Source organism: Typopeltis vanoorti, chromosome 21 (assembly GCF_054136105.1).
Source record: "Typopeltis vanoorti isolate ZY-2024b chromosome 21, IOZ_Tvanoo_1.0, whole genome shotgun sequence".
NCBI classification, from domain to species: domain Eukaryota; kingdom Metazoa; phylum Arthropoda; class Arachnida; order Uropygi; family Thelyphonidae; genus Typopeltis; species Typopeltis vanoorti.
Genome location: NC_143569.1, coordinates 23,802,854 through 23,820,122, shown reverse-complemented (window position 1 = coordinate 23,820,122; position 17,269 = coordinate 23,802,854). Strand labels below are relative to the sequence as shown.

Sequence of the window (17,269 nt, the reverse complement as noted above, 5' to 3'; positions counted from 1 at the left end):
TGCCATTGGGTAATTAGCTATGATCTTATAAACTTGATAGTCAAGTATACAGTACTGTCAAACAGTGCACTGAAAAAGTATGATTTGATCTAATAGCTGCAACAGTACACTGAAAAAGTATGATTTGATCTAATAGCTGCATCTGCAGTTTCCTTCCCTTAATTCCAGCATTGCTGAATATCAGAACTGATGATCTTCCATTTGTAAAATAGCTGCATAGAGCCATGCAAAGTACAGGATGTGGATTATGCACAGAAGATGAGATGGTCTGCAAAGAACTCAAAGAGTGTGTATAAATTATGGTGGTAGTTTTCTTTTATATGAACAAGTGCAAGCTGAATTACATGCAACCCTGCTGTACAATTGCTACAAATGAATGGGAAGTGATTGAATATGATAAAGCCAGGAAATACAGCAGCACAACCAACAGAGGTTTCAGATCTTGAACTATCAGTATAGACATGTGTTAAAATTCTTACTGGCTGTTCCATTTATTATTATTATTATTTCATAACACCTCCAGGGAGTCCAAAGACCTATTGAGGGAGAGCATCTACTCTACAACTCTCTGTCTCTGCCACTACTACCATCATCATCTACAAACGCCATCTACTGTCGACCACTATTTTCACATACAATCACAACCATCCATGCCCATGGCAGGAATCTTCTTGATTCCAAATCATCTCTTTAAATATAAATATATATATATATATGTATATGTAATTAATTTTTTAACTTGGGGATATTGTATATTAGGGTTACCAAGTAATTTTATAAGCTTGGTTATTTAACTCCTAATCCCAAGTATGCAAACAATTAAGTTTGCGCCTGAAACATAGTTCAAGTCTAAATATGGTACAACACCAGGGCAACTCATTGTAAAGGTGGGTAAAGCTCTGATCACTATTCTTAGTATTTTCCCATAATGTAGTTAGGAGTTAAATAACCAAGTTAAATACATGGTTCCTGCAGAGCAGGAACAGGACATAAAAGCCTATAACTGAATTGCTCAGACAACAATGACATGGTAAATATAATTAAATTAATAACTATAAACTATTTGTGATACCAGGTATTCTAAATTAAAACTACACTTTGAGATCTCCTTTATTTTTAGTAGAGAAATTCATTCTGTCTCTCTCTCATTCTATTAATGACTTCCTTCACATGTACTTAACCAGTCCATTAGACTGAACATTTTATTTTCACAACAAATTCCTACAAACAATAAATGAACATTTATTGTGTGTAGGAGACAGTTCTTTATCAGGCCTTTTCTCAAAATATAAAACTTCTTATTAAGTTCCCTGTGACTATGCAGTGTTTCTTTATTTAGCATGTATTGTTCTATTCATCCTCACTGTTTCACTGAGTTTAAGTATCCTTACCTCAGGCAATTTTATTATAAGCACAAATTATACATTTTTTACCAGAGAAAAACCATTTCTTTTATTACTTTATAAACATTGTATCAAAGTAGTGCCCTTTCATTAAAGCCACTTTACTGCTTCATATTTCATTAATTCCATCACTTGTTCTGATAAAATAATGGTACCGGTGTCCTTGAGAAAGAAGATGAAACTTTCCATTTTGCATTTCTTTGAAAATTGAAATAGAATATCTACTTAATATCTCCTTTTATTTACTGTTCACTTGACAATTGCACTTGAGTCTAAGGATTCAACTTCTTAAGATTCCGTTTTTTTTTTGAATCCTGTATTAATATATTCTGATTGTCAAGTTTTCAAAAATTTCTAAAAACAAAATTCTCTAGTCTACATTCTCGCGCTTCCATTCTTTCTTCTCATTTTGACCAGTGGTGTATCTCAGGACTCTGTGCTTGGGCCATTATTGTCCTGAGGCACACTACTGGTCAAAATGAGAAGAAAGAATGGAAGCGCGAGAATGTAGACTAGAGAATTTTGTTTTTAGAAATTTTTGAAAACTTGACAATCAGAATATATTAATACAGGATTATAATACAGTACATTAATGGTATAGGAAATGGTTTAAAGAGAGATTCAATTGTTTGCTGATGCAAAGTTGTGTAGCACAATAAAAAATCAAGCCGATATTGACAGTTTGCAGGATGATTTAAATAAGCTGGTTTGATTTAATAATAATAATAATAGCAAAAGATAATGGATGTCAGTTCAATGTGGAAAAGTGTAAAGTTATGCATTTTGGGATTAAAAGATTACCAGCTGTGTACTACATTGATGGAACGGTACTCCAAGAGATTGATGAGGCTAGGGACTTGGGGGTGTTGGTGGATAGGGAGATGAAGTTCAGAGGACACATTGCCAAGGTGTCCAAGATTGCACATAGGATTACTTGGTTATTGAAAAACACATTAACATCCAGAGATAAAGAGGTTATTATTCCCCTTTATAAGGTGTTGATACTTCCACATTCGGATTACTGTGCTCAAGTCTGGTCACCTGGATTCCTTGGAGATGAGAAGGTTGTGGAGAGGGTTCAGAGGAGAGTGACCAAGTTGGTAAGTGATGTAAAAATGCTCCCTACATTGATAGATTGAGAGCTTGTGGATTGCAGAGGTTGGTTGATGGGGGGGGGATATGATAGAAACATTTAAATTACTAAAAGGTTTTTATAAGATTCATGCAGGGGAAGTATTTCAGCTGTGTGATAGTGATGGAAGAACAAGAGGTCATCCCTGAAAATTAAGGAAAAGTGTGGTTAAGAAGGGTGTGAGAACAAGGTTTTTCACCTGGAGAGTGGTGAATGAGTGAAATGCATTGCCTGACTCAGTTGTGAGTTCTTCTTCTGTAAATGAATTTAAGAAGAGATATGATAGATATTGTTTTGATAGTTTGGATCTCCCACAATGAGTCTACTGACTCCATGGAGATACCGGTAATAATAATAATAATTTTCTTACATTACTTAGGTACTGAACACTCTCTCTGTCAGCTGTCAATCACCCATCAACCTCCTTGATGAGCATATGCATTTGTTCCACTAAGCAGCAAGCAAGAAGTCAATAATGGCTGACACATTGTCGTCAAATGGCAGATATAACAGTACACTTAACAAATGTGAATTATAATAAAGAACATTGAAATTATTACAATTATTTGATCTCATATTCAGTAAGTACAATAAATCTCACATACTTTACATAGGAATATTGCAAGTGCCAATCATACATGGTTATGAAACCAAAAGTAATAAAATACTAATGTAAAGAAACAATTGTAAAAAAGATTCACACATAAATTATGACTATTTTTACGAGGAAATGAGTGTTAAATAACTGTATGTAGATGGACAATGGAATGTAAAACTTCATTAGTTGGCATGATGGAGTGGAAACACCCCATGGAGCAATGCTATTATATTGGCGCAGATATTGTTGTCAAGATTCATGTCAATAGCTTGCATCATCTCTTTAACACCCATACCAAAGGGTCATATGACAGTTTGATGTGTGATATTGAGCCTCCAAAGGAGAGAAAATATACTAGTCCACGTAGTATGCTCTGGAAAAGCTTATATTTTTAGAACATAGTTTAAAGATTTAATTGTTTCCATGTGATTGAAAGAGCATAATTTGCCTCTACATAAAGATTTTGAATGGACAATGTGCGAAAAAAATCAGTAGTTAATCCCTAATGATGGATAAGATTCAACCATCACAGGTTACTCTGCCTTGTAAAACTGCAGAATTGGGACCCATAATCCAGCTTTGAATGGACAAGTGTTAATGGACAAAATTGTTCCACTTCACCAAGGGAGAGAATTAAGACTAGGCTTGCCAGATGGATGTCCTGTATTGTACTTGTAGGGACAGCCTAATGTCCTGTATTTTAATGAAACGATAAAATGATAAATATTATGTTAAGCAATTATTATTTTCAATATTCTTTTCGAATAATCCAACTTAAATTGATTTGTCAGCCATAAAAACTGATAATTTGAGGAAATTAATTGTGTTTATCATTTACGGCAGTTTCATGGCGGCAACGGTCCCTTTCATTGGTCACTTTTTATTTAGTATAAGCATTTTATTTATAATTCTACAGATGTACTGCATTTGCTTATTTTCAAACAATTCTTATTTGGACATTGTGTGGTGTGGTATCAGTACAGTACGTGGATGTATTTCAATAATTATTAAAAAATAATATCTCGCCTTTTTTGAATGTGCAATATTTTGTTAATACATAAAATATATAATTAAAGGTAAATTAATTTTCTTAATTAATTATACAAAGGCAAATTAAATTTTGTTTCTTTCCTTTAGCCCTTAACAATGCCAAAACGAAAGTGTTTTTAACAATGATTATTCGAAAGAATGGAATTTTATTGCAAAGCAAAAACATAACAACAAAGTTGAATGCAAAATTTGTAGACGAACGTTTAGTGTGGGAGGATCGGATATCACACAAGACATTAACATTCAGAAACACAAATTGAGCATTTCGAGTTCCAGTTCCAAAAGTATTGATACTTATTTTGTAAAACCAAATACCAGATTTATGTTTTATTTCATAAAACAAACTCACCAAAATTGTTCCGTATTCGGAAAACCAAATATGGGATGTGGGTGACCCATGTTCTGTATTTGGTTTTCCAAAATCTGGCAACCCTAAATAAGACTGATGCTACAAATTATAAGCTGATCTGTGTGTCTGGTGTTGTCACTGATGTGTTGGAGAGGTTAGTAAGGGCTAGGATTTAGACTTAGGCTGATAACAGCAGTATTCTCTATGATGGTCAGCATGTGTTTGTTAAGGGCGAAAGCTATGATTTACTGATCTGCTTACATACTTCAAGTAGACAAATTCACTGTGGCAATCTGGTAACCAGATTGGATCAGGTTAATTTAAGGTTTATTGGTGCAAGGACAGCAAATGTCATACTGCACCACAGTCAAAATTACAGCAGTACACAAGATATTAATAAATGATCATAAAGGGATAAATTAGTAAATAATATGTATGTATAAAAAATTAAGTTAAGCAATGCAATATCTACGTATACATAGAATTTAAAACCAAATGTGTTTAAATGCTTTAAACACATTCGATTTCACACCATACTCTCAGACAATGCATTCCAATCATTCACACCTCTCCATGCAAAAAACCTGCTTCTCACCCCCCCTTGCTCACATCCTCCCTATATAGCTTCTAGGGATGACCTCATGCTCTCCCACTATTTTATGAAAACCTCTTCAATGTTAATAATATAACAACCCCCTTAGTAACTTGTACGTCTCTATCATATCACCCCCTCCTATCCACACTAGACTCTGCAAGTTCCATCGTCACAACCTTTTCTCATATTCAATATTACAGAGATCAGAAAATATTGACCAAAATAAAAATATTTTGGTCAATTTCCTCTGAATCCTTTCCAATATCTTATCATCCTTTTGAAAACCAGGAGAGCAAATATGTGCACAGTAGTCCATATGTGGCCTAATCAGAACATTATACAATGGAACCAGAATCACCTTACTTGTACAAGTCAGTATCCTCCACATCATTCCCAGATTCCCCAAGATCTCTTATTTCCTCCACCTCCAACAATATACCCCTACCAAGAATAAAATCGATTATCCCATCTTTGTTTTCCAAATTTTAAAATCTTACATTTTGCAACATTGAACTGCATCACCACTTCTCTGCCCTCAGTCTATTCAAATCTTCTTATAAGGTCACAACATCTGCTCTACTCCTCAGAGTTTGTCCTAACTTTGTATCATCTGCAAATAACTGAATATCCTCATCCCAAACTTCTCTAATATCATTAACATACAGGTTAAATAGCAATGCCCTAAAACAGACCCCTGAGGCACACCACCATGACTTTCCTCTTCCGAGATATTGCCCCTCCCCCATACACAACTTGTTGATACCTATCAGATAACCAGTCTCTGATCCAATGCACCAATCTAATATCCAATCCATCTGCTTTAGTTTGACTATCAAAAGTCTTTGCAAAGTCTAAGTATATTAGTGTGTATCCATCTCTTACATCCAATGCTATTGTCACCGTATTGTAATAAGTAAGCAGATTATTAAAACATGACCTTCCTTTAGCAAATCCATGCTATCCATCAAAGATACTACTACTATTGTCAACCCAATTCTGGATCCTGATTCTCACCAGTCTTTCCAACACTTTAACACAATACAACACTTGACATACAGATTGACCTATAACTTGAGGCTTGAATTCTGTCACCTCCTTTATGAAGCGCTATAATCTTGCCTTCCTGCCACTCCTTTGGAACTAGACCCAATATAAGACTCATATTAAACAAATATATCAAGGCAGATGTCAACTCCCTGGCACATTCTTTCAAAATACATGGTGATATATCATCAAGTCCCACAGCCTTATTAATATCAAGTTTGCTCTGCATATACCTCTTCCACACTCAGTCTCTCCTCCTCATCCACTGCTCTCAAACTCTTCTGATGTCACATCCATGAGGATGAAAGAACTTTATGAACTGCTAATTAAATATCTCAACTATATCCTCTGCAGCAGTTGTCCTTATACCATTTTTCTCCAATCAGTGCCAGCCTACTATAATCATTCTTTTTTTTTTTTTTTTTTTTTTTTTTTTTGCTGGCTACATACTGAAAGAATGTGGATTTCTTTTATGGCTTCATTAATTAACTGCTGCTTATACTGAACTTTTGCTACCCTTGCCAACCAAGTCACCCTCCTTGCCTATTCGTTGTATTCCTCATGAAATGATTATTACAAAAAGGCATTATGATGCCCTTTTTTCTCTGTATTACATGCTTTCTTTTTCTCTTTCATTCATCCATTTCATACCTACCTTATTTAATCTTCTGACCTTTGGGATACATTTAGACATTGCTTCTATTAGACAGTTCTTGACTGTCACCCAAGCAGCACTGATCCCCCTTTCCACCCAACTCCTTATTCCATGCTACAGCTCCAAGCTTCTCATAATCATCTCTCCAGAGCTTCTCATAATCATATGACAAATCATAAGATGTGTGTTGCATTTTTCGCATAAAGATGGGTCATCAGTTTTCAATAAATAATATGTAAATCAAAGTGATCTATGTGGAGCTTAGCAAGAACAGCTTCCTCTCTTCTATTTCTGCATTGATTAGACTGCCAATACTCAATTTCAAGCTTAATATTATGTAATTTGCTTGTCAGTGCTTCCTGCCATGATGACTGCCATTGAACAATTAGCTTTGATCTTATAAAATATCTGTAGTCTGTATAGCGATTAAGTGTCTTCATTTTTTTTACTTTTTTAATTTTTTGTAACACCTCACAAAGCACTGGGTATGGATTATACATATGGGATTAGACAGTCTCTGAAGAACTCAAAAACTCTGTATAAATTACATACTTTTGTTATGGATAGGATTGGATAAGAGACTAGTGAGTTGAATAGGTAAAGTTAGGTAGTTTCTGTTTCTGGGCGTGATATCTCAAAAGAGAAAGTTCATCAGCTGTGTGTGTGTGGGGTCTTTTTTTGGGACATTATTGTTCAGAATGCGCTTAACTGAAGATATGCAGCTGTTTGCAGATGATGCAAAGTTGGGAAAATCTATAAGGAATATAGCAGAATGCTGTGGTATTGCAGTAGGATTTGAACAGACTGTGCGAATATGCAGATTACAACTTCTTTTAACCGATGTTACATTGCATAGGTATATTTTTAAACACTTGATTTTCACTTTTATAATGAAGTATGTAAAATATTTGTTACCTGCTCTTTAGACAGCCTAATGATGTCAATATCCAGTGAGGTGAAATAATGCTAGCAGTACATAAACTTGCTAAATTTGTTTTGTCTTGCAGTAATCCAGTAGAAGACCACCACTGTCCGACTTGAACTGTGTCACCATCCATAAGCTGGATTTGCTGTGAAGTATTTTTACTTCTTAAACTCCATTTTCCACAGCCTTATGTGAAAAAATAAACAGATATCTACATATTCATATGTGCATGACAACATGAGAAAAAACAAACCTTAAATAATAGCTTATAATGAGGAAAGATAATCATTGTTTACTTTAAAAAATATCAGACTAGAATTAATCCTTATTCTGCAAACTGAGTATATTTGTAGTTGCCTACTGTTTTAATAACATTCACTGAAATACAAGCATGGTGACTTATTATTATTATTATCAATGATAAATCACTCCATATATATTACTAAAGCATTATGAAATCTGCAATTGCTTGATTGTAGAATTAACATAAAATATTAACATTTATTTTATTAATAAACTATTAAGAAGAGAGCACAATTAAAGTCAAAAGAGATTCTGAGTAAGAAAAGTTTTTATAAACAAACAGATGAAAATTTTGAAAAAATAACAAACTGACAAAGATGGGATAAATCTGAAATTATATATAATTTTTATGTGACTCCTACTTGTGAAGGGTGTGAGCCAATAGCACATCAGTACTGTGGATAGGCTAAGGATTTTTTTTTTTTTTTATTCATTTTTTTCACTTGGTCTGAAAACCCTGCTTCAGAAGAACTCCAGAAAGAACTTCAGAAAAACCACTTCAGCCTTATGATAAGCAAGGCAGTAGTCTCACACCAGGCAATGAAATTCATCTACCACCCACACATACATCCTTGCTTGTGTGGGATTCAAACTTGCAGCCTGTTGGTTAGACAACAGATATGCTAACCAGCCAGCCAATCAGGCTGGACTGCTTATTTTCAGAATAAAATAGAAGAGCGATTCCAAATGAATCTAAAACAGCCATTATAATTTATAATATTTGGAAAAGAAAATCTTAGTTATGACAAGAAAAATCTAGTCATAAATAAGAAGCCAGTGGAAGTGTTTGCAAAATATAAGATTTAAAGCAATATATTTTTCAATCTGTATACAAGGAGAACTTCATTTATTTTTTCAGTGATAAACAATTTTCATTTCACTGTAAGATCAAGACTCTATTTATAAGAAGCATGTTTGGTCTTTAGAGCTCAGGAATGGGATTAAGAAGTCATCATCTTGGTCATTATACTAAAATATTGAAAAAATTGAAAAGGCCTTGATCAGGCCTCATATGGATTATTGTGTACAGATCACTTTGGTCACCAGGTTTTCATGGTGACAAGAATATGTTGGAAAGGGTCCAGAGAAGATTCATAAACGTGGTCAGTGGTCTTTGGAATGTGGAGTACAAGGGCAGATTGAGAAAATGTAAATTGCAGAATCTTGTGAATAGGAGGAAGAGGGGGGGGATATGATTGAGACTTATAAGCTAGTCAGGGGGGGGGTTGTTATCAGGTTGGCATGGAAGAGATTTTTCAGAGAATGGGAGTAGAACAAGAGGACATCGCTGTAAACTGTATAAGGAGGGCATGAGCAGAGGAGAAGGTTCTTTGCATGGAGTCCAGTTGGTGAGTGAAATGCGTTGCCTAAGCACGTTGTTAATGTAGACACACTGAATCAGTTTAAGGCATGGTTTGATGTGCTTTGTGTGTAACAGTATGTACTTCCCATAATGAGTCTCTGACTCCATGGAGGTCAGATGTTAATAATAATAATAATAATAATAAAATTCACAACAGGTTTACAACATTCTATGGATGAAATTCATTAAACTTACTATTTAGACTAAATGTATATTATTATTAACAAACTTCCATAGTAACATAGCAACTTGTTGCATAGTAATGATTATTAGACACATGTATTCACATGAATAAAGAATAATAATTTTATTGTTGCAAATATTTCGGCCAGAAACTAACAGGCCATCATTGTATCAGAATAATCAGAAGGAGATGCTAGAACAAAGACATTAATCCTATTGACAGAAACGAGCCACATGCTGGATGTCACATATGGGTAGCAAAAAAAAAAAAAAAAAAAAAAAAGATACTGTAATTAAAGCTGAAACCAGAATTAAAATAACAAAATCTAGCTAAACAAAATGATTGAATGACACAGCATTATATATTAAAAAACGTGTGGAGGGGAGGAAGAAATGCTATTGCTTGCAATTTATGAGGATGACTCTCCCCAATCTTGCCAATGGATAAGAAGACTTCACAATTTAAGTTTGGACAGTGTAGAAGTTCTTCAGCACTATCTTTAAATACTGCTCAAACATAAACTGCCACCAATGTAAAAGGTGAGTATTGAAACTAGAAGTGATTAGAAGTGAGTAAGGTAGTCCAGACGTGGTTATACAAGGCTAGTCTGAAAAGTTCTCGGCCTCGACCAGATGGTAACACTATTGGCAAGATTTTTTTTTCTAAGCATGTGAAATTGAGTCAGGCTATCAAGTAGTTTGTTTTATACAGCTGTCTGAAGCAAAAGCGTTGTCTGTATCCCTTGAAATGGATAAAATTGAGTATTGTGCGGTTATAAAATTCTTTGTAAAAGAAGGTTTAATGCCAACAGAAATTCATTTGAGTTCATAAAAGTTAATGGATACTCTTCTTCTTCATTTTCAACAATTAAGAAATAGGCTGCCAAGTTTAAATGTGGCCATACCAGCCTTGAAGATGATCCATTTCACATGGATCATCTTCAAGAAAAAGTGTAGCAACTCAAGAAATCACTGATCAAGTGCATGATATGGTATTGGATGACCGGCGAGTCAAAGTGTGTGAAATTGCTGAGACTATAGGCATTTCAAAAGAACATGTAAGATATATTTTGCATGAAGAATTGCAAATGAGAAAGCTCTGCACAAAATGGGTGCCATGCTTGCTCACAGCTGATCAAAAACGCACTCAGATGAAAATCTCTGAACAGTGCTTGGAGTGTTTTAACAAGAATAAAACTGATTTTGTGCGTCAATTTATTATTATGGTTGAGACTTAGATTCACCATTACACACCAGAATCCAAACAGCAGTGGACAGAAGCCAGTTATTCAGCCCCAAAGAAGACAAAGTCAGTTCCATCATTATTTATCTTGAGAGTAAAACAATAACAGGGGAATATTATTCTGATCTTTTAACCAGACTAGATGAAAAAATTCATGAGAAAAGACCTGGTTTGCAGAAGAAAAAAATCATCTTTCATCAGGACAATGCACCTGCTCACAAAGGTGTTTTGTCAATGGGAAAATTAAGAGATCTGCAATATGAATTGTTGGAATATCCACCCTATTCCCCAGATTTGTTTCCCTCTGACTTCTATCTCTTCCCAAAACTAAAACTCTTCCTCGCTGGTCAGCGTTTTTCTTCGAATCAAGAGGTGATTGCAGCTGTAGAGGAGTATTTTGCAAATCTTACTGAGAATGACTACAGGGACAGGATAATGGTGCTAGAGCATTGTTGGAAAAAGTATAAATGTATTAGTCTTAAGGAAGATTATGTTTAAAAATAAAAAATAATTTTGAAACGATAAATTTGTTTTTTCATCGTTAGGTCGAGAACTTTTCAGATCACGTTTGTACTGTGACTTTATACAACAGAAACAAAACTCTTATCCCTACTGCAGTATACTCACTGCCTTTGTATGGTGCACTCTGAACTTCAAATTTTTACCTACCATCACTCTAAGATCTTTTAATTTCTCCACTACAGTTTCACTAGTAGAGTATGTGGTCTTCCTTTTAAAATTTCTCACTCAATCATCTATCTTTTCAGCTTATTCAAATCCTCATCAAGAGTTACAACATCAGAAACTCTATCCTGTGTAATATCACTTACTTAAAGGCTGAACAGTAATTGTATTCATAGTGTGAAGTCTTGAGGATTCCATATCAGGCCCTAAACTCTCATTTCTTCAGAGAACAGTAACCTCTCCAAATGCTTACACTTTCTCATCAGATGCAATCTATCTTTTGCATACGTTGATAGAAAAAGTTTTTGGCAGACCTTTTATTTCTATCACAATGCTATCTTCTGAAACTATGTTTTATTCATATTAAAAATCTTCAGACAGGGTGAGACTGTCCAGGCTATAAACCCATTTGTCATTCCCATTACACTGAATTCTGGATATCCTCCACAAGAGGAGTATTTCTGTTAACTCTAGTGTCCCTTCTCACAATCTCTCATTTCCTCAAAGAACAGTAATTCTCTAAATGCTCTGAGTCTTCATTTGTAATTTGTATTTTTCTTGATATATTTCCCTTACCATACACAGATCTCTTATATATCAGACAGCCACTAAGGTAATTATTATTGTTATTCATTATACTAGATTTATAGAATCAATTGTTTGAGATAAAAAAAAACTTTAATAATATTAAAATTCTAGAGTTCAACCTTCACATGATATTCTTCAGGAATATATGCATCTATATATAAGGGTGTGCTGGAAAGTTGTGATAATCACCATGAAGAAATGAGGTAGAACCACGTAACTTACACATTACTCTACATATTCCCCCAAAAGTGTTATATGTATGTTACAACACTGCTGCATTATTTGCAACCCTCTGAGAAAAAAAGTCTTTCCCTTGTTACACAAACAAGTACTCAACTGCAGATATGTCTTCGTTATCTGTGGTAAATTTTGTTCCTTTCAAGTATTTCTTTAAATTTAGGAATAGGAAATAGTCAGATGGGACCAGATCTGTCAAATAGGATGGGTGAGGCAGACACTGAAAGCCCAAGTTGTGTAATGTCTATAGGGTTTCATGAGCAGTGCGAGTAGGTGCATTGTCCTGCAAAAGCAACACGTCTCTTCTCAGTTTTCTGTGGCATTTTTATTTCAGTACCTTCTTCAATTCCTTCAAAACTGTTGAATAAACAAATGCTGTATAAGTTTCCCCTTTTTTGAGTATGGATATGGATGGTGTAATCCTTACCAAGTAAGGATTACACCATCCATATCCCAAAAGCAGTACCGTCGACAGGGTGTAGCATAGAGGCAGCCTGCCTCACGGCACAACTTAATAAGGGCTCTAGTTCAGCCATATTGCGGTAGGCGCGTCGCTACGCTAACAATTCCTGTTAGTGTAGCAAGTGTGGAAAGAAATTTTTCCAAGCTTAAACGGATTAAAAATTATTTGCGAACAGCAATGACCCAAGAAAGACTGGTTGGTCTAGCAACTATATCGAGAGGCAGACATAGCTGATAATTTAAATTTAGAAGAGCTTATAAACAGTTTTGTTGTGGATATCCCCGTAGAGCAAATATTTAACTAATATTATTATGTAATCGTTTTGCATTAATAAAAACAAAATAGCAATAGCTCTTGTAATAAAAACAAAATAGCAATTGGAGATTTTCTTATATTTTTGTCTTATAATCCATCAGGGGCGATATTTAATTGTTTGCCTCAGGGCGCTATCTAATCTGGCGATTGCCCTGCCCAAAAGACAATGGCAAGAACTTTCCCCTGCTGATTTTTGGGTTTGGAACTTCTTTGGTGGAGAACCTTTGTGTCTCCACTCCACTGACTGTTGTTTGGTCTCTGCATCATAGTGATGAAGCCATGTTTCATCAACAGTCACAACACGAGCCAAAAAATTTATGCCTGATTCCCCAAAATGATCCAAAATCCCTTGAGATGACAGCACATTCTCTCTTTTGGTCAGCATGCAAACATTTGGGTACCCACTTCACTGAGAGCTTCTGCATGTCTAGATGTTGGTGAATAATGACCCCAACTCGTTCCCTGGATATTCCCAGAGTACCAGCCAAAAACATCTATGCAATGTTTTTGGCTGGTATTTATCTATCATTAAGGATCATGGCATGCACTTCATTGATGTTTTCAGGTGTGATTGCTGTGGAAGGTCTTCCTGACCTGGTGGCGTGTGCAAAGTGTGCAATATACACAGGCAGTGCAGAAGAAAAGGCACCTAAAAGATGTCAATAAATATGAGATAAGAGTTTAAACGAACAATGAATGGTACAAATAATTATGAATGTACATAGTGGTCCGTTTGGGGGCCCCTTTGGATCTTCCCGGAAATGAACAAATAAATTCTGAAATTGTATCCTGGACCTGATTATATCAGTGTAATTTTTGATTAAAATTTACGAAAATATGCCTTAAATAGTTCTTTATTTTTGATGTATCATAAATCAACTCATGATTAATTGTTGAGTTCCATGTAAGGGCCATATCCTAATTTTAATCGGATGCATGTGGTCTGGCCCTAAAAGTCGGCTTACTACTGATAACTCATTCTTCTCGCCTTTATTCAAAAAAAAACTTTTTTGGAAAGGCGCTGAACATTAATCGCACACACACAAGAAAAATACTATGTGCCAGTCCTGCCTGGGGGCATCTGTTGTCTCAGAATGCCCAGTTTTAAACTTGGCCACCCCATCTGGCAATTGAATATTCTGGGGGAGAGTCCCCTAAAGTCTCATACAAAGTTTAATGAATCTCAGTTTCAGTCCTTTCTTGGCACAAAAAACTTGATGACAGGCCTCACCTCTGTGTCATCGAATTTCTTCAAAACCTGTGACATGTCTTCTTATATATCCTAAAAGAAAAAGAACAAATTACCACAATTTAATGAAACATGAGGGTTAAAGGATTTTAAGATATGTTCTTTATTATAGTTATATCAGTTGCTTTAAACGTTTAGATATTCCACAAGTAGAAGGGACATCTGTAAAAAGCTACGAGAAAACTTGGTTATTCCATGGTCTGCTGTGTAATGTGTCCAAGATCAAAGTGTTCAAATGTCTGAGCTTTAGTTGCAATGAACTTTCTTCAGTAAGATACAATAGTTGCATGGAAAATTAAGACTGAATAAAAATGTTAATAATTAACATAAACATAAAGCAATATTAGTGATTTATTTCATTTTACTGACCATTATCAACCTTATAATAAATAAAAACATTTCATGAGATATATTGAGAAATTAAAGAAATATCATAACTTTAATTTTGGGGTGAAATAGGCCCTATGTAACAACAACAACAACAAAAAAAAAGGTGTGACTAATTAAGGGTTAATATAATTTTTGTTCTAGGTGTTTATCAGAACTTTTCAGTCCCTCCCTCCCCCTCCCTGCCCTGCACAAACTACATTAAAACAACTAAGCACCATATCATTGTAAGCCAAATAACCTCTTAAACTAATTAACCTGCATAGCCTCACTTCTTGTAGTAAAAAAAATAATAAATAAAAATTACAATATTACAATAATTAGTTACATTAGCCAATCAGAAAATTCTTATATCTGACAAGTGGTTATTAAACTTTACTTTTAGTTGTGACATTTCAGTTTACTGTAATCTACTATTTATCTGACCTTCAGAACAACGACCTTTCAATTAACTTACCCTTGCATGTCAACAGACTTCTCTGTAGAGTGCCATGTTATAGTACTTGTATTTTAATTATCCAAACTAGATTTGGATAACCAAAGAGTCAGATAAATGGTCAATTACTGTATTCAATCATTGGTTTTGACCAATGGTATTGCATTTATACTAGATTCCTTTTATAAAAAAAGTAATAGGTTTTCCATTTACTTTTATTTTTTTTATAGTTACTGTTACTTTCAAGTAGCTATTAGTTTATGTTAATTTATATCATTTTTAATGTAAAGATGGGCATTACTTGCAGTGTGGTACTTGAAGCAATCCGAAAGACTTGGAGTCTCAGACTATCATTTTTGTTTAAATTTGGTTGTTTCCTGAAAGTCTCACATATATGCCCCTTTAAAGTTTTCTTTCACATGAGGCTCTTGTGTGATGTAAAAGTTGTGTGCCTTTCCAATCAATCAATCAAAAAAAAAAAAAATATATATATATATATATATATATATATATATATATGTATTTTTTTTTTTTTTTCTGATAGCTACTGTGTATCCAGTTACAAGTACATTTAATTTGGTATACTCCGGCATGCATGTAGATGTGCTAAATAAGTGTTTTAGTTTTGTAGGTTTAAAGGTAGTTTTTGCATTATATTTCTTTAGCTTTTAAGTTATTTTTTCTGGACTGACATAGTATTGTGAAATTGTTTTTGTTTTGGTGTGCTATCTTTTTTTTTTCACTATATTGTCGGTTTTCTTATTTATTTTTATGACATTACTTTACTAATTTGTATTATATTTTATAATTAAATATTGTATTATATTTTATTATAGTCAGGAAAGTACTGAACTTGGTAATCGTAATAACAATAGTTATTACGATTACCAAGTTTATTATTATTATTATTCAGGCCTCCATGGAGGAAGTCAAAAGACTCATTGTGGGAGGTCCTTCCCAAGAAACACAAAGTCCATCAAGACTCATCGAGGCGAGGTTCCCCCCCCCCTAAGAAACACAAAGTATATCACATCACTCCTTAAACTCATTGACCATTCTCGCTCTCACCACTCCATGAGGCAATGGATTCCATGGTTCAACCACTCGCCATGCAAAGAAACCACTCCTCACTCTCTTGCTCACAGTTTTCTTTCGTAACTTCCAGGGATGGCAGCTTGTCATCACTCCTTCCTGCTGTTCAATCAAGCGAAAGAACTCCCCAGTGTCAACCCTGTAACCACCTCTCAACAGTTTAAAAGTCTCAATCATATCACCTCTCCTTCTTCTATCCACCAAACTCTGCAGTCCACATTCCCTCAGCCGATCCTCATAACTATCATTGTACAGTCCTGAAACCATCTTTGTTATCCACCTTTGCATCCTTTCCACAGTTAATTTATCCCCTTCAAATCCTGGGGACCAAATCTGAGAACAATAGTCGAAGTGTGGTCTGATCAGGATCTTATACAATGGAATGAAAACTGTTTTATCTCTGCAGGTCAGCGTCCTTCTCATTATTGCAGCAATCCTCTGTGTTACCTTCACCACCTTTGCAATATATCCCCTAAATTTCAGGTTTCTATCAATCATCAACTCCAGATCTCTTGTCTCCCGTACTTCCTCCAGTATAACTCCTCCCATAGAGTATGCAGTGTCCCATCGATATTTCCCAAACCTCAACACCTTACATTCTGCTGCATTAAACTGACACCCCATTCATTTGTCCATCTGTCTAGCTTATTCAAATACTCTCACAGGACTACTACATCTGCACTATTACTAATAACCCTTACCAGCTTCACATCATCAGCAAACAACTGAATATCCCCCTGCAATCCAATGACAATGTCACTGATATAAAGGTTAAACAATATAGGTCCCAGTACTGAGCCCTGTGGGACCACACTTGTAACCCTCTGCCTCCTTGAAACTGCCCCACCTTACACAACTCTTTGATACCTATCGGACAGCCAATCCTGAATCCAGTTGAGCACTCTGACATTCAGACCCATGTGCTGCAACTTAAATATCAGCTTATCATGTGGCACCCTGTCAAATGCCTTCGCT

General features: G+C 35.0%; 2 protein-coding genes across 2 annotated transcripts in view; both read right to left on the bottom strand.

Annotated features, from left to right (window-relative positions):
• The window catches only part of LOC150094673 (transmembrane protease serine 5-like), a 35,569-nt gene extending 27,685 nt beyond the window's left edge, over positions 1-7,884 (bottom strand). Inside the window, exon 1 of the mRNA XM_090411619.1 lies at positions 7,742-7,884. Within this exon, the coding sequence (XP_090267745.1) occupies positions 7,742-7,884 (143 nt within the window). The remainder of the gene's footprint in view (positions 1-7,741) is intronic.
• Positions 7,843-17,269, bottom strand: part of LOC150094672 (uncharacterized) — a 212,368-nt gene continuing 202,941 nt past the window's right edge. Inside the window, exon 8 of the mRNA XM_090411413.1 lies at positions 7,843-7,937. Coding sequence (XP_090267539.1) covers positions 7,910-7,937 — 28 coding nt within the window. The 3' untranslated portion in view covers positions 7,843-7,909. The remainder of the gene's footprint in view (positions 7,938-17,269) is intronic.